At 47.7% G+C, this 26,502-nt stretch overlaps 3 protein-coding genes and 1 long non-coding RNA gene across 4 annotated transcripts; all 4 read left to right on the top strand.

Moving 5' to 3' along the window:
* Positions 1–7,825: 7,825 nt before the first annotated feature.
* Positions 7,826–10,692, top strand: LOC133899331 (BAHD acyltransferase DCR-like). The gene is made up of 2 exons (XM_062340320.1): positions 7,826–8,364; positions 9,645–10,692. The coding sequence occupies exons 1-2, from the start codon at positions 7,918–7,920 to the stop codon at positions 10,527–10,529; spliced, it is 1,332 nt and encodes a 443-aa protein (XP_062196304.1). The 5' UTR covers positions 7,826–7,917; the 3' UTR covers positions 10,530–10,692.
* A 1,711-nt stretch (positions 10,693–12,403) lies between these two features.
* Positions 12,404–14,667, top strand: LOC133898321 (uncharacterized). Its single transcript, XR_009906228.1, has 2 exons — positions 12,404–12,927; positions 14,432–14,667. It is a non-coding gene; the product is annotated as an uncharacterized LOC133898321 (long non-coding RNA).
* Positions 14,668–17,141: 2,474 nt separating this feature from the next.
* On the top strand, positions 17,142–20,627 carry LOC133899699 (ubiquitin carboxyl-terminal hydrolase 2-like). Its single transcript, XM_062340738.1, has 6 exons — positions 17,142–17,471; positions 17,783–17,834; positions 18,612–18,658; positions 19,384–19,430; positions 19,518–19,620; positions 19,705–20,627. Exons 2-6 carry the CDS (start codon positions 17,804–17,806, stop codon positions 20,470–20,472), a joined length of 996 nt encoding a protein of 331 aa, XP_062196722.1. The 5' UTR covers positions 17,142–17,471; positions 17,783–17,803; the 3' UTR covers positions 20,473–20,627.
* Positions 20,628–21,499: 872 nt separating this feature from the next.
* Positions 21,500–22,934, top strand: LOC133899698 (protein SENSITIVE TO PROTON RHIZOTOXICITY 2-like). The gene has a single exon (XM_062340736.1). It carries the CDS (start codon positions 21,710–21,712, stop codon positions 22,883–22,885), a length of 1,176 nt encoding a protein of 391 aa, XP_062196720.1. The 5' UTR covers positions 21,500–21,709; the 3' UTR covers positions 22,886–22,934.
* The last annotated feature ends 3,568 nt before the right edge of the window (positions 22,935–26,502 follow it).

Genomic DNA, 26,502 nt, shown 5'->3' with positions numbered 1-26,502 from the left:
CATGCTTTTACCAGCTTTTTTAAATGATCAACTTGTGGGAGATCAACTAGTGGGAGGTGCAAATGCAATTCGATCCATAACATCCAAGGGTGGACTGGTTTGTGTTTGTGTTGGGTGCAGACGCGTCCAAAGCGTGTGATGCCGGCTGCAGCACCTCCTTTGAGGCAGTGGCAATGGCTGCCTTGCTACCTCCGTTCCGTTCCATTGCTTGATAGCAAAGCAAACGGAAGGAATATAGCAAAAATAACATCATGGAGAGCAGTAGTTTTAGAGTCCTTAAGGCCACCTCCAGCAGCGCTGCAAAACGGACCGGCATCACTGTGCCGATCGTTTTGTTGCTCGCCTGAAGCTGTATCTGCCTCCAGCAGATCCTGCTTCCACTACTACAGTGTTGCGGTCGTGACACTCTAGCAGTGGGTGGGAGGCAAATTTGCTGATGGTTTAGAGGAGCGGTAACACTGTTCTTTGAGTATGCTTATGGATCTGAAGGAATAAAGAGAGTAATGGAAGGTAGAAAATAGGGTAGCTGTTGGAGATGAAAAAAATAGAAAATATTGTAATAGTGTTAGGGGATATTGTAATAATATTGTAAGGGACGAAATTTTAGAGTATTTGTTGGAGATGGCCTAACTCCTAAGAAAACAGATGATTATTAATTACTAGCATTAGGTAGAGGTGGAGGAGGAAGAAGAAACCGATGAAGCAGAGCAGCTTTAAAAGTCAAGTCAGCCTTCAATTCATTTTTGGTACGTTGTAACCGTCGCCAGGAAAGGATGTACCAATCACTCTCACCGATAGGTGGGCCCCGCCTCAGCTCTTCATCGCCTATTTATACCCTCCCTCCCTTGGCCACAGCAGAGCAGAGTAGGGCAGGGCAGTGAGCACTTAGCCAAGGGTCCAGAAGCATCTAGAAGCTAGGAGGGAGGATGGGTTCAAGCCCTACGCCGTGCTCTACATCGACATCATCTACGCCATTTCTCCTTCCTCCAGCCGAGCTAGCTCAAGGGGCATTGCCCCTTGCTTCTCTTCTTACTCAAGCCGCACTAGGAGACCGAGCTCCTCTTCTATCCCCTTTGTCCGATCCTAATCCGATGGACGTCATCCCCTCTATCTCCAACAAATCCTCTCCATCTCTAGCAAATTGAATCCCCATTTTATCTCTACTTGATTCAAATCGTCCCCAGCTGGATTGGATAGAATTTGGTTGTTTCTCCCCCAAAAATCTCAACAAACTCAGTTTTGCTTTCTTGATGTCGAAGCATCGGTCACCTATATATGCAGAGGGGTCGTGATCTATTGGGGAGAGGGGGGCGCAAGGAGTGACGGCCGAAGGCCCTGTCACGCCAAGGATCTACTGCCCTCAAGTTTTGCTGCTGCCACCCAGAAGAAGACCGACAGAAGGCCTTTGGCCGCCGACGCCCTGCTAGCCACCGCCATGCAAGACAAAGCCGAAGGTGATGGAGGATGTGGCACAGCCCCGCTGTCGCCATATGCTTGCGGCCCTGCACCCTGGCCAGAGACACGCCGCCGCACCGCGAGCGGAGAGGAAAAAAGGGGCGAGGCCCTACTGCTTGAGCAGACGGTCGCATGAGCCACCATGTTGTCGCGCCCTCTCTGTGATGTTGCCCTACCAGAGTTCTTGCCTTCTAGTCGCCACACCGCATTTTCTGTGCTGGCCTTGCTGTTGCGCCGGCCCTCCTGCTGCTGCACAGAGGCCCTCTTTGTTGCTACTCGTGCACCATGAAGACCCACTCAGAGGCCTACCCGCGTCGAGGCCCTACCGTACAAGGTCGGAGCTCCTCATCGCCACCATCGGCAAGGTAATATCACCAATGGTAAGAAACCAAAAACTCGAAAAACACATGTTATAAAACAGAAAAACATATATTAAGCGATCAGAAAGACAGAAACACACGTGATAAAATGGGAAAACACGCATTATAAAACACGATTGTCGGAAAACATTTGTTATAAAACAAGAAAAATCTATTAAGAAACCGGAAAACATATGTTGGCAGTAGTGCCATATATGAAGTACATAGGAATAATAACCTATGAGATTTTATCTCCAAATAAGAAAATTAATCAGGTAGTTAGGAAACAATTTTCAGCTAATTAAGTAAAGGAATAACAACATACAAGATTTCCTCTCTAAACAAGATAATTAATCGTGTAATTACGAAACAATATTCAACCAATCAAAAAAAGGGATAATATCCTGCAAGATTTTCTCTCTAAATAAGAAAACTAATCACGTAATCAGGAAAATAATCTTTCGGTAATCAAGGAAAGGAAAAATAAATAAAATGATCAAGTAAAAATATATGTGATGTGTGAAATCATTTGTTTTCGTGTTTTGATGATTATTTTCATCATTTTTCGGATTTGATGAGTACCTTTTCTGGTTGAGTAAAAGGCAATTTCCGTGTACAACAAAAATATTTCAGCATTTGTCGGTGTATTTAGAACCAGGGGTCCCTAAGTCCCGAGGCCAGGCCGGCCATCCACCACATGTCACCACCCTGCAAGATAGGTAGAAGCTAAGTCCCGGGAGAAGGTGCTCGGGGTCGCCGCTTCTGGTTCCCGAGCACCCTAGTTCCCCGATGATCCGCAGAGCCCAAATACCAAAAAAGAAGTGCTCGGGAGAGAGTGCTCGGGGCTGCACGTGGCAGCCCCCGAGGACTCGGTGCCCCGAAGGTCCCACTGAAGTGCTCGGGAGAGAGTGCTCGGGGCTGCACGTGGCAGCCCCCGAGGACTCGGTGCCCCGAAGGTCTCACCGAAGTGCTCGGGAGAGAGTGCTCGGGGCTGCACGTGGCAGCCCCCGAGGACTCGGTGCCCCGAAGGTCTCACTGAAGTGCTCGGGAGAGAGTGCTCGGGGCTGCACGTGGCAGCCCCCGAGGACTCGGTGCCCCGAAGGTCTCACCGAAGTGCTCGGGAGAGAGTGCTCGGGGCTGCACGTGGCAGCCCCCGAGGACTCGGTGCCCCGAAGGTCCCCACCGAAGTGCTCGGGAGAGAGTGCTCGGGGCTGCACGTGGCAGCCCCCGAGGACTCGGTGCCCCGAAGGTCCCACCGAAGTGCTCGGGAGGGAGTGCTCGGGGCTGCACGTGGCAGCCCCCGAGGACTCGGTGCCCCGAAGGTTCGCGCAAGATCATTCAACGACCCGAAGGGTCCCGTCGTCAGGGTGTCATCCAGTCAAAGGCCCAATGCCGCATTTAATAGGCACGCGCGGTCTGACATCCTGACATCCTGACATTCTCAGCTGCCCACGCCCCAGTGTCAGACCCTGCCATGCACTAGCAGGGGGCCGTGGGTCCATTAAATGCATGGGTCCCGTCCCGTTTCATCCAGGTGCCTCGGGATAACGTTGCCAGAATCGAAGCGCTCCGCCTGCCACCCTGCCCTGGCAGAAGAACAAGACAGGGTGGGCGCACTGGGCACCTCTGAGGCTGACCGGTGGGCCCCTTTTAGGGCGCCCCGAGGCTTCCGCAGCGGCTGGTGGTCGAATGCGCGCCGCATTTCTCCACCGCCCCTGTCACTTCGCCAAGATGAAATGATTACGCCTTTCTCCGTGGCACCTTGGCATTCGCGTCCCCTCTTTCCCATTCAGGATATGTTGAGGTCGGCGCGCCTATAAAAGGAAAGGATGGAGAACACTAAAAGAAGAGAGCAAGAGCCCCCGACCACCAGACAACCAACAATCCCCGACGAACCAGGCAAAAGATAGATCGACGGACATTCGAACCAGCTCAAGTTAAGTTAGAACATAAGAGCCTCAAGCTCTTTGTAAACAGTTCTCCCTTTAGAACCAGATACCCCCTTGAAGAATCTCCTTCAAGGATAAATATAGCACTCATACAGGAGTAGGGTGTTACGCCTCCGTGCGGCCCGAACCTGTCTAACACCCGGCGTACCCCTTTTTTTTCTTGCATTAGGGTGATCGTCTCCCACTAGCCATCGCATTTATTTCCGTTCCTGCTTATTTCCCAAACAAGCTTTCCCAGGATCATCCCCCCGGCCGAATCTCTAAAAAGGGGTCTCTCGGGATCCCTGCGATAGGAGTTCACTCTCCGACAGCATTTCTTCGATAATTTTCTGGTTCTAACAATTATCATTTCATGTTTGCAATTTTCATCTTTTACTTATAGTTTTTTGGTTCTGACAATTATGATTTTCGATTGAGTAAAGAACATGAAAGAAAAAAGTACAGGGAGAACATTAACTGAATAATCTGTCCACTCAAAATTGAACCAAATAAATATGAAAAATTATCACAATATATGACTCAACATACCTCTTTCTATATAGAAAAGATTTCAAAAAATATTCCATTAACACATCACATTAACTCAAGATTAAAATTGTATAAAAAAAACCTAACGTTTGGATTGGAGGAGATAGTAAGAACATGACAATCACCATGCCACCACTTGGCCCGGTAAGCACTACAAGAATCGTGGATGATGCCACCGTAGTGCCCATTGAGGTATAGAAGCGCGAACACGGTCGAGCAGCACATGCACCTGCCACGGCGCTGCTGCCGAATACATCGATTGGTCAACGATGGAAATTGGAGAGAGCATTTGCACCAATGGACGATATCTCAGCTTATCGGTAAACGTCGGGAAGCGAGCGCAGCGAGACGGAGGGATTTACAACCCTCTCAATCGCTCTCACCGGTATTGGCTAGAAAATCGGATCTGTAGATCTGCAGCGGTTTGTGGGGGATTAGAATGGGAGATAATGAAACAAACGCTATTTAAAGACGAGCGGGATGGTTTTTTCCGGTTGCGGGGTAAAAATTATGGTCTTTTCAGGTTGCGGGAGTGAACTTCGGCTTTTCTAGTTGAGGAGTAGATGACGTATTGATTTTTCAATTGCTGAAGTAAGTTATGGAGTGGATGGAACGTTGAATAGTTATTTAGCGCTTCAAAAGAAATATATATATATATATATATATATATATATATATATATATATATAGTTATAGTTATAGTTATAGTTATATATATAGTTATAGTTATAGTTATGATCATTCCACAGTGATCCCGTGGTAGGTGCTACATAGTGTATTTAGATGAACCGGTTTTCTTGAGATTTAAAAATTTATAGATAATATTTTTACTATTTAAAAAATATATAGTACTTCTTATCTGCTTTCCCGTATACGTCCCAAATTCTACAACTGCTCCAACATTCGCCCGCGCGCGCCTGCGTGGCGTGCAAAGCACGGATGCAGAACTAATTTATAGCCTGCAGGTGCAAATTAACTGCAGGCATGCCGTGTCCGTCGTTGGTTGCACCGCTGCCGGCCCGGCCCTTTTAGCTTTATAGCCTGACCCACTACGTTACGTCTGCAGGGCTCACGGCCCTGCCCTGCCCTGCATGCATGCATTCTGATCCATGCATATACCTGCCGGCCATGTCCTCCTGTCTCCTATCGCCCTTCTAACGAATAATTAAGCACCACCTGCATATCATGCATATATACAGCTCGTTTTTTTTTTTTGTAATTGAATAGTATTCCTATATAGCAGCAGTATGGTTGTTAAGGAAATTTAAGTAGTGCTCCAAGATTATAGGTGCTAAATGGTTGGTGATTGTGTTCTGTCTGTCAGTAGCTACATTGATCCTCTATTAATTGGATTTGATTGGACCCTTGCCTGTTTAGGACTATATTAAAGTCTGTTTGTTTCAGTTTTGGATCGTGACTTTTAGTTTTTATAATTCGAAGCTGAAACAAACAGACAGTTTTTGGTTATAGTTTTTTAAAATTTATTGGTTGAATTGTGGGTATCTGATAAGCTGATTTTCTCAGTTTTTGATAGATTGTAAAAGTCTATTTTACTAAACTGTTTATCAAAGTTTTTTGAATCTACAATCTAAAAGCTTTTCACAATTCAGCTTTTTACAATTCAGTTTTTCACAATCCAACTTCTATAAGCTGCTTTTCATAATCTCTAGTTGAAACAAACAGATCCTAAGTTATCTATCTTTTAAGATAAGATTGTGAGTGTATAGTACAGGTAGCTGAATGAAACTCATTTTTTTTTATCAGTTACGTTGTTTATGATTGGGGGCTGGGCTGGGCGGCTCATATCATTTATTTGTGTTCTATATATATATAAACAAAAGTCCAGGAAATTAAGGGTGATAATATATAAATAAATTGTTTAATAGGGGAATACTAATCTAAGTAGTAATGCGTAACGTGAAGGCTCACGAGAATTCTTTTGCTCCCTGGATTTTGACGGATGGGAGTTTGAGAGCTGGAGCTTATTGCTTTCTTTAATATCTCGATCTTCTTTTTAACTTTGGTGAAATAAGTAAGTTGAGATATATTTATTGACATGTACGCATGCAATTGCGGAGGTGGAGAATCAATTAAGAGCTAGCTTAGCTGGTAAAATTGAACAAGATAATATTAATTGCAGGGATCGGTCAATATCATGCAGTTAGGTTTGCATTTGCGTGCATGCCACAAATAGAGCTGGGACTCGGGTCATTCGGGTCGTGCTAGGACGATCTGAGATGTTGTTGGTGCCGGATCAGGCTGGTCCGAGTCACCTCCAGCTAGGTCTAGGTCCGGTCCAAAGGCACGACGGGTCTCATCGGACCGGGTTGGTACGAGTCCGGTACCGTTTTGGACACATAAGATTTTTTGGTCGCTGTTGAGCCCATGTCTATTTGCCAGCTGTTGGATGGTATAACCACTGGGCTCGAGAATAGTGGAGTGGAGTATTGTATCTTTGACTAATATAAATACTGTTGTACTGTAAACCATCACGAATTTATCAACTAGTTCTTTCAATATCACCGTTTTAACAAGGGTTGGATCATGTCCACACACATATGGGCTTGAACATTGAGGTGACAGAGGTTAGACCACCATATTTGCACACATACTATCACCATGTCTGCACACATATGATTATCATTGTGCATCAGGCTATTTTTTGCCGAACCGGCTCAAGCACATTCCATATTTCGTGCTGAGCCGGGCCGCCCGTCGTGCCTCATATCAAGGTCCGATCCGGCCCGTGAATCATGCCGGGCCAACCCGACCCATCTATACTCGTGCTAGATCGTACTTAGACTGAACCGAATCGTGCCGTGCTTGAACCGACCTAAAAAAAAAATACGACCCAAAGTCCTAACTCTAACCACAAGTAATATACTGGTAAGGAAGTACGTAGTCCAATGCAAGTATATATATTCGTAGCTAGCTAGCTCGAACACAGCAACAAGTAATATACTAGTAAGTACATAGTACGTCGTCGTAACAGAATTCGAGGGTCTTTTTTAGTTGGATAGAAACAATGGAACAACTGGACAGGTCGATGCATGGAGCATCACATCGGTCATCCATCCGTGCAATATAGTACGTGGTGGTACGGGGACATGTCATTTTACTGGGCGCGCGTACGGTTGGAGGAATGCGGGGCAAGGTGGCCAGCGCTGGCCTTAGCAATGAGTCATCGGCGTTCGCCTGCAGTTTCATCGGTAGCTCATCAGCTCCGATCCATCTATGGCTAGGACGTACGCTAGCTACTCCGATCCGTCCGTTGTGCGCCGGCCCATCCACCATCGCATGCACCACCTCCTTCAATTCAATTCGTTTCGTCTTCATTCTTCAATGGGGTCGATCGTAGCAGATCGATCGATACAGCCCGGCCGGCCGCCGGATGGAGATCCGATCCACGCGCCATTATTCATTTCGATCGTCTTCCCCGACCAGCTTCTTTCTTCCTCTCCAATTAATTAATGCCCGACCCACCGGCCACCACCTCCCAGCCCCAGCTCCCTATATCAATCACTCTTCTCCCGCTCACTCAGCTCCACCACACGCTTCACTTAGCTCCATCTCCATCCGTACAGTACGTGAAAACCAGCTTAATCAGTTAGCACTTGCGGTGCACTATGGCCGTTGCGAACGGCAGCGACGCCGAGGCCCCGGCTGTCACCGTGACCGGCACCCGCACAGTGGCGCCCGCCAACAACAGCTGCACCCTCGCCACCTTCGACCTCCCCTACATCACCTTCTACTACAACCAGAAGCTACTCCTCTACCGCACACCCGCCGCCGGCTTCCCCGACGCCGTCGCCCGCATGACGGCCGCGCTCGCCGACGCGCTCCGGGTCTTCTACCCGCTCGCCGGCCGCATCCGCCAGGACGCCGACGGCGCACTCGCCGTGGAAGGGGACCAGGGGGCCGAGGTCGTCGAGGCCGAGGCCGAGGGCGTCTCCGTCGACGACCTCGCCGGAGGGGACTGCGGACAGGAGGCCGAGAGGGTCATGCAGCACCTCGTGCCCTACACCGGCGTCATGAACCTCGAGGGGCTCCATCGCCCGCTGCTCGCCGTGCAGGTGTGTGTCTATATATATATATATATAAATGCAATGCGTGCTTCAATCAGGGATGATCTACAATGTGAGATGTTGCAAGAATTGTGCTGCAAAAATCAAGCCATTCATAGTACTATATATCACGCTAAAATCAAAACATTCTTTACAATTACATATTTTCAAGTAGTAATTTATTTCGTATACCCAATAGGGGAGAACGGGTGATAGTGATTTTTTTGGTTGAAAATAATTTGGGGATGTCTATTTGATTTTAGGGCCAATTCAACTGTAGGCAACATTTACCAGGACTCTGCCACACTAATAAAACCTGTACATTTCTTGTATGACTCTGGAATTTGCACAAGGGCTTTCTAGATTCATATATATGGGAATTAAATGAACTTTTTTTTTTTGTAAAATTCGTTCCCATGAAATTTGTTTGTTCCAGTTGGGCCCTTTAGAAGCATGTACAGGCCAGGAGGCCAATACTCAGTATCAACGCCTTTTCACAATGCACGGCACCAAATTTTAAATCACTGACCAAGTTTGATACCTCTGTCATGCGGCACATCTACGATTTGGAGGTATTCCGCATTACTTAAATCACTGACTGCATGTGGAAATGCATGCAGTCATATTTATTTCTCTTTTTTTTTTTAAAAAAACTTCAGATTAAAAAAAAACTGATATGCTTCTCGTGTGTGTATATATGTGTGTACATATCTTTCTGAAAGTACATATTTAGACAATGAGCCTCTTACCTGCACAAATATGGACCAATTCCCCGTTCCCCAGCATAAATGAATCTTAAAAGCATTGCTCGTACATCATAAATTACACCTACAATATACTCTCATATAGAACAACACAGGATTAACTGGACTAGTGCGGTACATTCACAAATTTACCTAAACCGATCAGGCAAGGCCAGCTTATTAGGCAGTAAGTAAAACTACAAACCTGCAGCTAGATGTAAAACTTGTAATCGATGCGTAAAACTACAAACCTGCAGCTAGAAATGGCAAATATATAAATGGCATTACGAAGTATACTAGCTCGATCATCAAACAAAATGTAGCATCCGTATTATATTGCTACAGATAGTAGTGTCCGTTTGAAATTTTTTTGTAAAGTTTGGGTGTTGATTGGTGACTGTAGCCGAGTACAGAAACTTGTCGACTTTTACTCTTCTACAAATTCGGCATTTCTGCAGATTCATTTTAAAGTTTAAAATATTTCAGAGTAAATTAAAGCGCGCGCGACATGACTCACTGAATTGTGAATAATAATAATATATGCAGTTGACGAAGCTCAAGGACGGCCTGGCTGTGGGGTGTGCCTTCAACCACGCCGTGCTGGATGGCACCTCCACCTGGCACTTCATGTCCTCCTGGGCCGAGCTCTGCCGCGCCGGCGGTGGCGCCCCGTCGCTGCTGCCCATGCACGACCGTGCCCTGGCGCGCTCCGTCCGCGTGCGCCTGGAGCTGCCGGCGTCCGCGGAGGCGCACGAGAAGACAGACCCCAACGGCCCCAAGAAGACGCTGGTGGCCCGCGTCTTCTCCTTCCCGGAAGCCACCGTCGCCCGCATAAAGGCCGCCGCGAACGCCGCTCTCCCACCTTGCGCCAAGCCCTTCTCCACGTTCCAGTCCCTGGGTGCGCACATCTGGCGCGCCGTGTCCCGCGCGCGCGGTCTCGGCCCCTCCGACATCACCGCCTTCGCCGTGTTCGCCGACTGCCGCTCCCGCCTGGACCCGGTGCTGCCGCCGGCCTACTTCGGCAACCTCATCCAGGCCGTGTTCACGGGCGTCCCCGCCGGGATGCTCCTAGGCGGCCCCCCTGAGCTGGCGGCGGGGCTGCTGCAGAAGGCGATAGACGAGCACGATGCGGCGGCGGTGACCCGGAGGCTTGAGGAGTACGAGGCGGCGCCCAAGCTGTTCCACTACAGCGACGCCGGGCCCAACTGCGTGGCCGTGGGCAGCTCGCCAAGGTTCAAGGTGTACGACGTGGACTTTGGGCTGGGTCGGCCGGAGCGCGTGCGCAGCGGTGGGAACAACAAGTTCGACGGGATGGTGTACCTGTACCCGGGGCGCGGAGGCGACGGTGGCATCGATGTGGAGCTGGCGCTGCAGGCGGAGCCCATGCAGAGGCTCCAGAAGGACCACGACTTCCTCCTGCAGCCTAATTAATTCCTCATGGTTAATGCTTTGCTTAAGTAGTAGTATTACTAGTACGCATCGATGTGTTGCTTGCTGCTTGCGATAAATGGTGATCAGCGCGCGCCAACGTACGTGGAAATAAGGATGATTAGTAATGCGGTACTCCCACTGGAATCTACAGATATTTGCTTGCACCTACTTGCTAATTTTGTTTCTCGTTTGACGCTTATAAAATTATATATACTATAGCCGGCTGTTTTCTCGCATTCGTACGGTCGACTCCATCGATTTCCAGACTTGGCCAGTCAAGTTATGGTTTGGAGAGGAGGGACAGGGTGTTGTTCCCCGGGCTTATTGGATGCCGGTGGTCGCCGGAGGAAGAAGAGAAGGACCTGGACCGTTGACAACAAACGCCTAATTAACTCCTGGCAACAAAGGCTTGCAGCGCCAGCAGCATCCTGATTCCTGAAACAGAGCAGAGGCCTGGGGGAATCGCACATCCATGCTTGCCGGCGTCACAGGCGCGCAAAAATCTCTGAAAAAACCATGGAGATGGGGAATGGAGGTGCGAAGCATCCTGCGGAATTTCAGTTCCTGAAATGATCCAACTGTAGCTGGAGTCGTGAAAGTCTAGGGTGGTCGGTAGATGAAATAAGGGCCACCCCTTGATACAAGATAATCCCCCATTGCTGGCGCCACGGAAGAGAAAAAATCGAGCGAAAATTCATGGAAAAGGGGATGGGAGTGCCGGAAAAATAATCCTACGTGATCTGGTCTAATTTATTTGGTGACTAAACCTAATTCATAGCGTGACATGTAGCAATTTATTTTCTTGTTTTATCACACATAATTTCATTCGTCTCCGGCATAAGTTTTAAGGAACTTTACAGTGCCCTGAAATTAACGCGAGCCATTCATTTTCTTCCATCTAAGGGTTTGGATGTGTTTTATACTAGTATTCATGACTAGTATTAGTATATTAAAGGTATTACTAGAAAGAAAAGTAATTGCATGTAAGTAATTTCGTACATCTAAGTAGAGTAAGGCAGTAACAGATGGTTGCTTCTTCTTTTTTAAAATTTTGAGATTGAAGCTCTCACTTCATACCCTTGTTCATCTCCATTATTCATGTGCGACGGCAGCGGCAATGGCCAATTGGGGCAGGCTAGCCCCCTTGCTTCCCCCTCCGCCGCCGCCACAACCACCCAGAGAAACAAGCCCGTCCCCTCCACTTCCTTCCCATGGCCGCCGAAGCCACCCGCACCAGCATCGGCTACGTCCTGGCCTCAACAAGGAGGAAATGAGCTCAAGGAGAAGAAGTGCGTGCAGATGTACGCGGAACAGGAAGATGGAGAGCTAGCAGCTGCAAAAGCCACTGCTGGCTCTAAATACCAGAGATGATTAGGCCCTATTTCTTCCTCTCTTTCCCTCAATACTCCCCTGATGATTGAGCTCACACAAGAGGTAGAACCGTAGAAGATGCAAGAACTTGTGCCTGCAGATGCAGTACAAGCGAAATGGCCATCTCGATCTCCCCGCGACTGCGACTCGGTAAGCTAGACAGGCGTGTGTTCTTCAGAATGTCGTGCTGTTGCAATCAGAGTTTAATTTCATGAGCCTGTGTGCGTTTGCTTTCATGAGTATGAATAGTCGTTGTTTTCTGATTGCTTGAGAGTGTCAGTTGGGGGTTATTCAGATGGACATTTATTTATTAATCAGTGAGAATAGACATGTAGAATGCTATTTTTGACACCAAAACATACACATATATGTCACAACAAATAACAAGAGAGAGGAGGAGCAGCTAGGCCCTTGTAGTTCCGTTCTCCTTTCTCAATCAAGCCTGCTCACGTGGCCTCCTTTTTTTCAGCTCAAGTTGCATCTCCAGCTTAACCAGGCCCAGTGCCTTTTCATCATGCCACACAAGCCCAGACGGCCATCTCGTCTTCTTCGTCTCGATCTCCCAAGCAGAGCATCTCCCAGCCGCCTCTATCTCTTGCGACCAAACTCCAACTGAGCAGCACCAAACCTTCTCAAATCCGGATAAAATGGAATCCCAAAATCTTAGCCAACCGGAATCCCGAGCTATCCCCAACCGATTTGATTCCAGCTGGCCTTAAATCCCAACAGATTTGGAGCTTTATCTGGAGGGAGTCACTGCCTATATAGAGGGGGCCAGATCGGAGAGCTAGGGGGAGGGAGAAAGAGAAAGAGAGAGAGAGAGGGAGAGAGAGAGGGGGGAGTTTTGCTGCGCCGAAGCCGTGCCGCCAGGTGTGTTTGCCGAGCAGCTGTGCCTTCCCTTCCCTGCTAGCAAGCTTCGCCATCGGCAAGGAGAAATCGACAGAATCCCCTGACGCTTCTACTGCATCCACAACCCCTAGGACGCGTCTCCGATCCGTCGCCATCATCACCATGTCTGCGCCCCGAGGTGAGGCCCAGCTGTGATTTCCTTCCCCTCTGATGCTATGTGACGGCCGGCCATCGTGCCGTGCGTGTGCCGCGTCGCTGTTGGCCCGAGTCCGATCCCTGCATGCAAATCGGGAACGGCAGTCCAGTGCGATACGCATGCGTGTGGTTGCTGTGCTGTGGTGCCCGGCCATCGCGCCGTGAGGATCGTCTCTATGCGTGCCATCGTGCCGCCTTTGTGCTCGCTGATGCGGCGTGCCCGTTGGCCAGTGATGAAAACTGAGGCCCGGCCGCTATGCTTCATGCTGATGTTCTGTGATAGCTCGGCCTTCGTGCCGTCGTGCTCGGAGACCGCCGATGATGCTAAAACTGAGGCTCTCCTTTCCTCCTCCTGTTCTTAGCCGAGTGGTGGTGGCCTGGTGCTACCCTTCTCTATGATGGTGATGCTATGCACTGATGTCTGGCCGTCGTGCCATGAGGCTTGCGTTCATATGGCTACTGCTTGTCAGTGATCGTGTGTTGCAGAAAATTCAGAGTGTGGGCATTCTTTTGGTTGCCCCAATACTGATTTATGCTATTGCCAGAGACCTAATCCTTTTATAGGATGTGCGGTGATATGGCTGCTGCATGTCGATGATCATGTGTTGCAGAAAATTCAGAGGATGGGTTTCTTTTGGTTGCCCCGATACTGAGTTATGCTATTGCTAGATGCTTAGTCCTTTTATAAGATGTTCGGTGCTATGACCCGTTACTTGTTGTTGTTAATCCCCTACTGCTGTGGTTGATCAAAGAATAGTGAGGGCTGCTCTTTCCAGCCCCATAGTCTCTAATATGTTCCTGTGGTAAAGGAGCTATTCATGGTAGTTGCGACTCACTGTCTTTGGAGTTAACATGGTCCTATTGATGGTTATGTACTCATGCGGATGTTTAGCTATTCAGTGATGCTTGTTTCATCTCTGTTGGTGATAATCGATTAGTGGTGGCTGTTCCTTTTGTTGGCCGTGCTGCTCTAGTGTTCGTCAACATTGTTGCATTGCCTTTCTATGTCAGATTAATACTGTTACATTGCCTTTGTGGCTTCCGGTTGCCGGCTAACATTGTTACCCTACCTGTGTGGTTATTGCCTTTGTGGCTTACCAGAATATGCGCCTTTGTGGCTGGAGCCTGCGTGGCCCACAAGTGATCACCCCGCCTTTGTGGCTTTTGCTTGTGTGGCTCGTTATCTGTTGCCTTCGGAGATGGCCGATGAGGACAAGTCCGAGGCCCAAAGAGGAGCTAGTGAGTCAAGCACGGCGTCGGAGCTCCTGGTTGTGGCCATGCTGCTGCTTTTGGTCGAAGCTACGCGTCGTGCCGCGCTCCTAGCTCACCTCTTCGCACATAAACATAATTCTGAGGCCTACGTGACCGATGATGATCCGGGATACATAAACAGTCCAAAAAAGCTTATGCCAGACTGTTGTCCCATACTTTACCGCATTTTATTGCTAATGCTTACTTTGCTTGGTCTTTGTTGCCTGTGACTACAGCCTTGCAGACTCGGAGACGACCTCGGTATGACGACCGCCAGCGCACTTAATCGGAGGTAGCCCGAAGACGGGCGTAATTAACCGGAGAGCTTCACGAAGCCCCGGGAACCAAGACAAAGCAATCGCCAGATCGTGAAGATAGTCAGATAGCGTGTGCGTTGTGGAGTAAAAATATATATGAGAAACTGTACTTTATGATTTCGACATGAATGAATAAAGTTACATGTTTTCGATTATTACATTCTCCTGTCTTTTGTATACTCTGTATACTGGCACGCCCGCAATATTACATACACAGTTTCAAATACAAATTCGAAGTCGAGAAGTTTCGAATCCGCGAAACAAGACACACATGCTGGTCAATGTTCATCACCATCCGCTATTGTGCTCTGTAGACAGGATAACCGAAATTTTATTTAGTAGGTGTAGAATAATACGCTACACTATATGTGTAAAATAGCATTACCTTGTGTGTGTATATATATTAGATTAATAATTGGATTTGGAAAGATGAGGAAATTGTGCAAAGACAGTGCATGATCCATGATGCAGGACCCTCATCAGTCAAGCTCAGCTTCATCGTCACATGGCTTAGTACTACCAAGTTCAGTCGTAAATGACATGGAGGAGCCCTTCCTTAATTCCTCCCATATATGCATCACGTTAGAGCTTAGATAAAGTGTCAATTCGACTTGATTAATCCAGAATTCCAGATCCAGTACAGGGTGGTCTCTTCTCTGATTTGAGGTTGATCATGACATGACCGAACTAACTCCTCTCACATGCTAACCATACTAGATACAGTGGTGTTTTAGCAAAAGTAGGTACGTTACAAACACGGTAAAAACTAGTACTACAATCCAAGCTCAAAACTTTTGAACATCGATCGATCAGAGAAACCAGAGGATGAGCTCCCTCCCAATCAGGATTCAGGAAGCCTAAATTTGTGACCAATTAGTTAGGGAGCACAGCACAAGATAGACAGACATATGCAGTGTCTTGTCTTGATTCCTGACATAGCCCATACTCCGTTTTAGCCTTGGGCATGGATAATGCATCCCCATTCCTTGCAGCAGCTGCATGAACGGAGAGGCCTGCAGATGCTTCCGTGAACCTAACAGCGACCACGGCTGATCCTGTTTACCGGCGGCATGGATGTGCGAAAATCCAGGAAAGAATCAATTCCATCTTCTGATATGATCACTAGAGAAAGAAATTAAAAGGAGAAATCATAGCCTGGGTAGGGATGGCAAGTTCGGTACCTGTGGGTTTAGCACTGACAGGTCTAGGTTCGGTTTCATTTTCTATCCAAGGGTCCTTCAGATCGGACTCGGGTTTCCATTTTCGCTCATAGGTGCCTATCGGGTCGCTCGAAATAGCCCAGACAACCCAACCTCTGTTGCTTACCAAATCGGCTCAGACATCATACGTGTCACCTCAGCCCCGATCTACATGTCGCCTCAACCCAGCCCAGTTGAGTTCCCAACGGAGAACGGATCCTCACTCAGCCACCCTCACACTGTGTGCACGCAGACCAGGTTCGGAAAGATGTCCACGTTTTGCCTCCCCGTGGTGAGCGGGCAACAACAACGGCGGGAGGGAGCGGAGGCAGGGGTCGTTCGACCGCGCCATGGAGCCACACAATCTCATGCTCGCGCCCACCAGAGAGCTTGCAGTGCCCGACGCCACCCCCTCAGCGTCGCCCCTCCACACGCTCCAGCTCCTGGCTCCTCTATTGATAAGATCCGATAGGTCCCTATCGGGTTTTGGATCTCCGTTGAGTTCAGATGTGGGGACACATTTCAACCCAATTAGCATTTCGGGTGTGGATCGAGTTTTGAGGTTTGGTTACGTGGTGGACGGATTTTGGCTGAACCTATATTTAACCTGACATATTCCATCCCTACTTTAAGGTAGTCGGTATATGAAACAACAATCACAAGCAAAGATAGCAACAATATGCTACTTCGCATCAATTTCATCATGCAAGCACATTGCGATAGGTGATGCATGATTTATTTAGATAGACTTTGAAAGAGATGATAAATGGATCTTAATCAATCACTGTATGTATCATATGTCAATATATATTCTTGTGACCATCATACTATTCTATTTATATAGATGTATATAAATAAATAGACATATTTATTAGTGATATTCGTGTCATACAAAGCAAATGTCTCATCATCAGCATTCGCGACTAACCTTTTATATATTTAAAAAAGAAAAAAAACAATGTCAAGCCATAGAGACTCAAAACCTTACGTGTCAGACACTAGATACCTAACTGAATCTGCCTTTCTCCTCCAGAAATACTCTTACTCCTACTATATAAATAGCCTATACGATTTGGATCCTACTTTCACGCACCCTGCTCCTCCTCCTTCTCCGTGTCCTGCCGCCGCCTCATTCGAGTTCCCCATTGGGGGTGCCTCCACGGATCTTGTAAGGTGCGCCCCTCCTTCCCTCTCTTTGGACCCCCCTCGCCCTTCTCTTGTACTCGGCGTGGCTCCTTCCGCTCCAAGTAGCCGTTGTCGTAGGTACCTTCGCCTAAAATAGTGGCGGACGTAGAAACAAATCGTAGGAGGACTGACTCTCCTCCGCTGGATCTACCGCTGCTTTAGAACATTTCTAAACATTTTTCTTACAAAATTGGAACGATATTTTCTTTTCATGGGAACAATTTTATTTTGTTCCGGAATAATTTCTTTCTTACGGGGTTGTGGGCTCGCCTGCGTGGAGGAAGACCTTGACGAGCAGCGGAAAGACACAGGGCGTGCGATGTGGCGGTGGCGGTGGCGGTGGCGGCGGAGCAGTTGCAGGTGGAGGGTGTGCGAACGGTGGCAAAGGAAAAGGAACACACGATCCAGTCGTCGTCTAATCTAATCTAATCGTCTTCGCCAGCGTCCCCGCCGTGCCTCCGGCCGAACCCTCCTCCAGCCTCCTTGCCCCCAACCGCTATTCGCACAAGTTGGATTGCCGTGGAGTGGAGATCCATCAATCCGGACTTGGGGATTGATTTCTTCTTCTTTTGCTGGTAAGAAACCCTGCTGCTTGCTTCAGTGGGTTCGACGATCTCTCTGGGGGTTGAGCAATCAAATCCCAACCTTTCTTCCTCACCATCATTGAGTAGCGGATTCCCTTGCTTAGTAGTAATCCAGTTCATCCATTGGTGGTTTTGGTTAAGTTAGATTAGGTTCTTGTACTACAGTACGAATTTTGTGTGGGAAAGATCGATCCTTTTTCTGTTGCTTCTAGCCTTACCCCCCCCCCCCCCTCATTGTTTGTTTATTATGTGTTCATTTTCGTTCCACAATGTATCTTTATTGCTATGTTTTGTATTTGCAGGATTCAAGGAGGCTTCTCAACATGTCTTGGGCCGCAATCGAGAATGATCCTGGTAAATTTGTTTTCTGTTCTGAAGCAGCTATACTATGCAGCGGATGAATTATGCATTTCAAATTCGTTTTCTCCACGCTTTCCACATGTGACACTTATATGATTCCTCCATGGTCCTGATTGGTGCTTTTTTACCATCTGCTCTGAAAAATTAACCTTCAGATGACGTGTAGAGGATCCGTATCACTGTGTTGATTGATGATCACCAAGTGCCATTTTGTTTTCATCCTTTGCTGATACTAAAGCATTCAGACCATCATGTACGGGTCTGGCATTAGAAGCGTTTCATATTACACTGCTATTCGAAGAATAAACTTTTCATAGGACTATCTGAGGACAACCTATCCTGAAAAATGATATATTAATTGTTTAGATGCCAAGTCAGTAATCAAAGTTTGTTTTTGGTGTTGCGACTAAGTTCAATAAGAATGGAGGATAGAGATACGTGTGTCTACACCTGTTGCATCTTAGGGGAGTTCCCAGGGTGTTTTTACACATTTTATCAGAGTAACAGAATGGTTAATCTCAGTTCAGAGTTCCCAGTATTTCTGCCTTTCATTTTGCGTTTTAACAAGCTATTCCTCTCACACTAATATCTCTTTAGAATTTGCAATTGAAATGGAAAAAAAAAACCCTACAGCCTAGACCTCTTTTCCTCATGGTGATATATGTTAACTGGTCCAACAGGACACTGTTAACTTCTTGTTTCCCCTTGTAACTGTTGGCTTTATTTTTTGACAAAGGAGGAAAGAACTCATGACCTTTATACCTTGTACAGGTGTTTTTACTGAACTATTGCAACAGATGCAAGTGAAGGGTCTTCAAGTAAGTAATCAATTACTCTCACTCTGTGTTCTTAATAAAGGTAGGCGGGTAGAGAATAGTCACCCCACCTTTTAGCATCTATATGACACATAATTTATCAGTACCAAAGTGAGCATGAAATACATCTTTCCTGTTCATAGAATGGAATTATTAGCAATTATCCACGCCGGTATTAGAAACAAGAATATCTGACGAGGTTTTGCTTGCTACACATGAAAAATGTTCCATGCTATGACTTTGTGATGAGAAACAAATTTTTGTACTCCAAAACAGCCTTAATAATAAACATTTGATTCCCTTCAAACCGTAGAAATGACCTTTTATATCTGCAGGACCATCAAATCTAATTTAACATAATGGATATGTTACCTGTACCATGTAAGCAGCCTTTTACAAGGCCATAGAGGCCTTTATTTGGATCAAAGCCTCACTTAAGCCTGCTTATTTGCATACTCGGCTAGTCGGCTAGTAACAGAATGCTAGTTGTTTCTCCTATCATCAGATATTAATCCACTTGTTGGTGTATTTTTCACAGATTCCTGAATGCTAAAACTGCATATTTAGGATGCAACGATCGTATGTCACAGTATTATACAACTAAAATATATTTTTTGTGAAACAAGAATTAGGCTATACTTTTGCTTCTTTTTGTGAAATGAGATTTTCTTTTTACTACTACACAGAAGTGGTAAAGTATGATATGATATGTTGTTTTTTCTTAACAGGTTGATGAACTTTACTCACTTGACCTGGATGCTCTCAATGATATTCAGTATGTTTTCCTAATAACATCTAGCATTACCACGAATGCCATTCTTTTCTAAATCAACAATGCCAAACTTCTATCGGTGTTTGCCAGGCCGGTTTATGGGCTCATTGTGCTGTACAAATGGCAACCTCCAGAAAAGGATGAGCGTCCTGTCATCAAGGATGCAATCCCAAATCTTTTCTTTGCCAACCAGGTCAGAAGCATTGATTTTAAGTGTACTTCTGCAGCCTTTACTCATCTGTATCTTTCTATAATCAAGCTAGTTCTTCACTTGCAGATAATTAACAACGCATGTGCAACCCAAGCTATCCTTTCGGTTCTCTTGAACTCTCCTGGCATCGCCCTTAGTGATGACCTCAAAAAGCTAAAGGAGTTTGCAAAGGATTTGCCACCCGAACTCAAAGGATTGGCAATAGTCAACTGCGAAAGCATTCGCATGTATAATAACTCGTTTGCTAGGTCAGCAATCCCTGAGGAGCAGAAATCATCTGGCAAGGATGATGATGTCTACCATTTCATAAGCTATGTTCCAGTGGATGGCGTCCTATATGAGCTTGATGGACTAAAGGAAGGACCCATAAGCCTGGGGAAGTACCAAGGTGGTGTTGGTGAGGCGGGTTGGCTTAGGATGGCTCAGCCCATCATTCAAGAACACATTGACCGGTTCTCTCAGAACGAGATGAGGTTCAGTGTGATGGTTATATTAAAGAACCGGAAGGAGATGTACACTGCTGAGCTGAAAGAACTTCAGAGGAAGAGGGGGAGCTTCTTGACGCAAATGAGCAATCCTTCTGCAAGCAGGCACGTGCCATCTGTTGAGCAGTCGCTAACAGAGGTCGCTGCTCAGATCGAGGCTGTGACTGAGAAGATCATAATGGAGGAAGAGAAGTTGAAGAAGTGGAAGACGGAGAACATCAGGAGGAAGCACAACTACATGCCGTTCCTGTTCAATTTCCTCAAGATTCTTGAGGAGAAGAAGCAGTTGAAGCCCCTGATAGAGAAGGCGAAGGCGAAACAGAAGTCTCACGGCCCCAACACTAGGTGAAAGCTGCAATGTATTAATTGTTTTGATTAGTTGTGGTTTCTTGTAGAGATGGCCTCTGTTTTCTTGGCCAGTGCTTGAACCGATGCTTACCAAACTATATTCAGGTGAATCTTTAAGATTTCAGGGGAGTGCCCCATGGAATTTATCCAATCACAGTATGAGATATTTATGCATGGTTCCCCATTTCCTGCCAGACTAATGGTGCCATTTGCGGGTGTTGAACCGCCTTTGTTTCTGAAACGTTGAGCACGAATTGGCGCTCACAAACAATTTGTGTCTGTCACTTGTCATTGTTCACAGATCATCGGCGTGTGGCACCACAGTGATTGGGTTTAGTTAACGCATTCTCAGGGAATACAACATCCTGGCGGATAAAACCTAGCACAACATGTCCTATACATTATTTGTGTTTGAACACAACTACTCGATCGAAGTCGATGCATTTTTTATTCCACTGGCCAGTGCAGGTGCAGCACGCAAAGTGCTGCAGTAATCTATTGGTAGATCTGGAAACGGTGGGCCCACATATCAGGGGCTCTGCTTTGACAAACCAGACTTGTTTATCTTTTAAGATAGATGCTTCCTTTGCTGAGCTGCTGCTTTGGAAGCAATCAAATGGATTTTATCAACTCCCAACAGGACCAACTAAACAATGCAAGCATATTTCCTCCGAAGGGCCACCCTAAAAGACATTTGTGATAGGCCATGACTGGACTAAAATACGCCAATGATTCCTCTTCTTGGCGCAGAGAGGGAGGGAGATGTATGAACAATTGAACATACGGAGTGTATATTATTTTAATTATTCTATTTCTAACACGTAGTCATGCATAACAGTGTGTGTCACCTTTCGGGCTGGGTCGCATTTGAGGGAGGCTTCAAGTAGGGGAGTTGACCTCGTTTTGGCTCACAGATTAGACCTACCTTATCAAATGCAGTAATCCCCATCCCCTCTTCCATCTCGATCTTTTTACTATTTTTATTATTTTTTATTTTAGAACCGGGCCCTTTCCCGGAGTCTTCACGGAGGCTATTTGACGGGCTCGAGCTCTATCAGGACGCTACGCATACGTCTCCAACGACCGAATTTGATTTCTTCCTCTCATCTCCTTCTCCTCCTCCTCTAATAGCTAGGTAGATTTCATATCGCATGCGTGGTGCTTTTAGCCTTGCAGGTCAATCGCAAGTCGAGGCACACAGAGAAATTAAGTAGCTAGCTTGATAGATAGGCAGTAGCATGATCCCGGGAGGAGGAAACCCATACTTCCTGCAGAACCACCACCAGCAGCAGCAGCTGTTCCATGCCCTCGATGGCATGGACGGCAGCGGCGCATTCATGGGCGCGGCCGGCGACGCCGAGCCGGCGGTGTCCGAGTCGGCCGACACGCACTGCCACGCGCTGCTCTACAACCTGTCCGTGCTCAAGGACAAGGTGCAGCAGGTACAGCCTCTCGTCGGCCTCGCGGTCGCGCACGACGGCAACAGCGGACCCGTCGCCGCCGTGTCCGGGGCCAGCGTCGTCATCCAGGAGATCATCTCCGCCGCCTCCTCGATGATGTACGCCTTCCAGCAGCTTTGCAGCCACGGAACCTCGTCCGCTAACGCCGCCGCGCAGGAGGATCACAGCATCGCCGTCAGCAACCACGGCGCCGCAGCCGGCCATGCCAAGAACGGCGGCACAGTGGACAGTGGCTGCGGCGACCAGCAAGCCTCCGTCGTCATTGACCATGTCATGCAGCAGTGGCAGCAGCACACCGTCGGCTACGACAACCGTATCCACAGCAAGACGGCGGCCGTGGCCACGTCATCGCAGGCAACGGGGATGGCCGAGGAGGCCGACACGATCATTGAGTTGGACGCGGCGGAGCTGCTGGCCAAGTACACGCACTACTGCCAGTTGTGCGGCAAGGGGTTCAAGCGCGACGCCAACCTGCGTATGCACATGCGCGCGCACGGCGACGAGTACAAGAGCAGCGCGGCGCTGGCGAACCCGGCCAAGGCGAGTGCTACCGCCGGGGGAGACGCGGCGGCGGGGGTGAGGAACAGCAGCAATAGGTCCTACTACTCGTGCCCGCAGGAGGGGTGCCGGTGGAACAGGAAGCACGCCAAGTTCCAGCCGCTCAAGTCGGTGATCTGCGCCAAGAACCACTACAAGCGCAGCCACTGCCCCAAGATGTACGTCTGCAACCGCTGCCACCGCAAGCACTTCTCCGTGCTCTCCGACCTCCGCACCCACGAGAAACACTGCGGCGACCACCGCTGGCTCTGCTCCTGCGGCACCTCCTTCTCCCGCAAGGACAAGCTCATTGGCCACCTCGCTCTCTTCGCCGGCCACCAGCCCGCCGTACCGCTCGGCAGGAACCCCAACGGCTGGAGGTCCTCATCGTCAACATCGGCGCAGCTCGGCACGTAATGGCGTGAGACATGATCACAAGCTATAATATTGTCGCATCTGGTTTTTAAGAGAACAAATCAGATACATTTAATATATATGACAGTATCAAATTTTCATACATACAGTGAATTCATAAGTGAGAACATAACAGTATTATTAAATAATGATAATATTCATTACAAAAGGAATCGGAGGTCTTTAAAAAAAATATTAAGATAACTTTCAGCGGCAGCAGGTCTTCTATCTATCCACGAGCGTTGTTCAGGGGAGCGTCAGCCTAGAACATGACCTTCATGTTGACATCTTCCTTTTTGACATGCTTCGGCGTCTTGGCTTCTCTAGGCGGTGGATTAATTGGGTCGCGCTGCTGCTGTCAATCACAAGCACTAAGGTGCTGATCAATCGTTAGACTGGGTGTAGAATCTGCCATGCACGTGGCCTTCGCCAGGGTGACCCTCTTTCCCCTCCTTTTGTTCGTGCTCTTGATGGAGGCTCTCAACGCCTTGATCTCGTGTGCTGACAGTTGTTCGCTGTTCAGAAACCTGGTCGCGCCGGAAATCAAGAATAGGGCTTCACTATATGCGGATGATTTGGTGGTTTTCATCTCCCATTGTGAGCAAGACTTGGTCCTGATCAAAGGCATCTTGGATGTGTTTGCTGCTGCCTCCGGTCTCCACTCCAATCTGAACAAATGTCAAGTGTCTCTGATACGGTGCTTGGAGGTGGACCTAGAGTTTGTGCAGCGCTTCTTCCCTTGTCGGATCTATGATTTTCTACTTAAGTATCTTAGAGTGCCTTTGTCTTTGGGGAAGTTGTGCAAATGTGATATCCAACCTCTTGTCGATGCCGTGGCAGACCACCTGCCCACTTGGAAAGCAGCCTTGCTGACTACGACTGGCCGTGTTGTTCTCACAAAATCGACTCTCACGGCCATCCCGGTCTATATGTCTATCGTCGTGTGCTTGCCACCATGGGCAATACAGGCTATCGACAAGCTGTGCCGAGCTTTCCTCTGGCGCGGCACCGATTCAGTTTCTGGGGGTCGCTGTCTTGTTGCTTGGCCGAGGGTCTGCCATCCGCTATCGCTTGGCGGGCTGGGGATCCATGAGCTCTCGTACCTTGGTCTCATGCTTTCGTCTACGATGGGAATGGCTGCAACGGGTGGATGACTCGCGCACTTGGGTGTCTCAGCCGGCGAAGGGTGATCGCATCATCAAGGTAATGTTTGAAGCCTCCTTCTCGGTGGAGATCAGCAATGGTCTCAAGGTCCTTTTCAGGACCGACAAATGGCTCGCCGGAACTTCAATTAAGCTTATGGCACCACACTTGTCCAATGCGGTCACCAGTCGCAACGCACATTCGCGCACTGTGGCAGAAGCTCTTTGCAACCGCCGCTAGGTATGTGACATTACGGGCTCTCTCTCGGTTCCCGTCTTGGTCAAGTTCCTGAGGGTGTGGAACGCGATGGACACGGTCGTGTTGTCGGAAGTACCGGACAAGTTCGTTTGGCGTTGGTCTGCGAACCAACAATACTCGTCATCGTCGGCTTACAGAGCCTTCTTCCTTGGACAGACGGAACTCCCTGGGGCCAAACAGCTCTGGAAGTCTAAGGCCCCGGCAAAATGTAAGTTTTTTCTTTGGTTGGCTCTCTATGGCCGGTGCTAGACGAACGATCGCCTTCAGCGTCACAACCTCAGGAACGGAGGTCCCTACTCTCTCTATTGTCAGGCCACAGAAACCATTCATCACTTGCTCCTGGGATGTGTTTATAGCCGAGAAGTGTGGTTCCATCTGTTGAGGTCGGCACATCTTCAACATCTCGTCCCTACAGTTGATTCCGATTTGGTCGGTTGGTGGCTTCCGTCGCGCAAGCGGATTCCTAAGAGCTTGCGCCATGGTTTTGACTCCCTTTTTATTCTGGCCTCCTGGTGCTTATGGAAGGAGAGGAATCGTCGCGTTTTCAATCGTTCGACAGTTCTGGTGGGTGATTTGAGCTCGGCAATTTTAGAGGAAGCACGGATCTGGATGATGGCTGACAACACTGGTTGTTGAACTTCTTGCAGCCGCCTTAGCGCCTTGTCCGGACGACAGTTGCTGTTGGATCTTGGCTGGGAATGATCGGTTGTTGCAGTTCCTTCAGGTTTAGTTCTGGTAGCAACTGGTTGTAGGTCGCCCTTTCTTATTTCTGTAATCGCAGCTTAGGGCTTTCTTCGTTTCTTCAGTTTGCCTGCTTGCCTATGCTTCTTACCGTTTGTTGGATGAGGAACAGGCCGTCTGTAACCTCTATTTTAGCTTTTCCTCTTAATGAAAAAACACGCACAGGCGTGTTCTCGAAAAAAAATTAACTTGGCTCTACCATCCAAAAGTTCTTCAAAAACTTCGCCTTCTGAGCAGCAATAAGGGGTTGAGAGAAGGCAAGCTTGAGTACATAGAGTACTCAGCAAGTGTGGGAAAATATGACATGTAGACTTAAGGCAAGAAAAAGCTTGACTCAAGTTAACTGCAACTATGTCAATCTAATCTAGGACTCAAAAGACATAGCAACCTATTTACTATGTGTGATGACAACAACATTAAAGTGACAACTCATCGGATTCCATCTGACTACCAGACTCACCAGATATCCCATATCCGGCTACCAACTCATCGGGGTTCCACCACCCGACTACCCAAAACCAACCATCTAAGATACCCCACTAATTATGAAGAAGTCCAAGCCCACTCTTAACCGTGAGCACAGATGATCAATCAGTTTTATACTCTGTAGAGTTTGCACACTTTACTCATGAGTCGTGATTCCCGTTTTGTTTTACACTTCCGGGGTGTAGAGCTGGGGTCTCACTACAAGACCTTTACAAAGTGCCTCCAAATCCATATGCACCCACTAAGGTTTCACCGCTAACAGGGATGCAATCCACTGTAGAGGCCATCTCTTGTGCCACTTAATCGTCCACTGGTGCGTAGAGAATAAGTAAGACATCTAATTATTTGGCCAGACTGTAACCATATAAGTCTCGTGGTTGCGCTGTTATGCCGGGTAACAGGCTTCACAAACCGGTCCTTAGGATCCTACACAGGAACAATCACAAACCTGCTGTGCAGCACCACCTCAAACCAACCATCCAGTTAGGAACCCTAAACCATGTTACTACAAGATTACCATACCTAATTCTTGTTGTATAAACAATAGTGTAGATTAACATTTACCCCAACCATGATAGCACTAGCATATCTACCCTTTATTTTCCATGACTCATCAACGACGACAAAGATAATCAAACAAAATCTAGTAAAACCCTAATCATGTGATTCCAAATTAGACAAGCATGCAAGAAGGATAAACAATTATCATAAAAGTCTTAAAAGAGGTGCAAGATGTTCGAGGATACTTGCCTTCAATCGCGGGTTGTTCAAATTTCTCGAACGTTTGGTCCTGCAAGTTCACACACTACTCGTCTCCTATAGCAATCGCGCACACCAGAAACAAACAAACATAAACATCTAAGAATAGTACACAAAACAGTAGCAATGCACTATAAAAAAGGTTACTAATGGATAGTACTCGTTGCTACGGTCGCGGGAGCGCAAGAATCATCTAAATCGGAGCTCGTATGAGAAAGTTATGAGGGTTTTTT

Source organism: Phragmites australis, chromosome 18 (assembly GCF_958298935.1).
Source record: "Phragmites australis chromosome 18, lpPhrAust1.1, whole genome shotgun sequence".
NCBI lineage: Eukaryota > Viridiplantae > Streptophyta > Magnoliopsida > Poales > Poaceae > Phragmites > Phragmites australis.
Note: the sequence above shows the minus strand (reverse complement) of the source record. Positions and strands in the feature narration are given on the sequence as shown.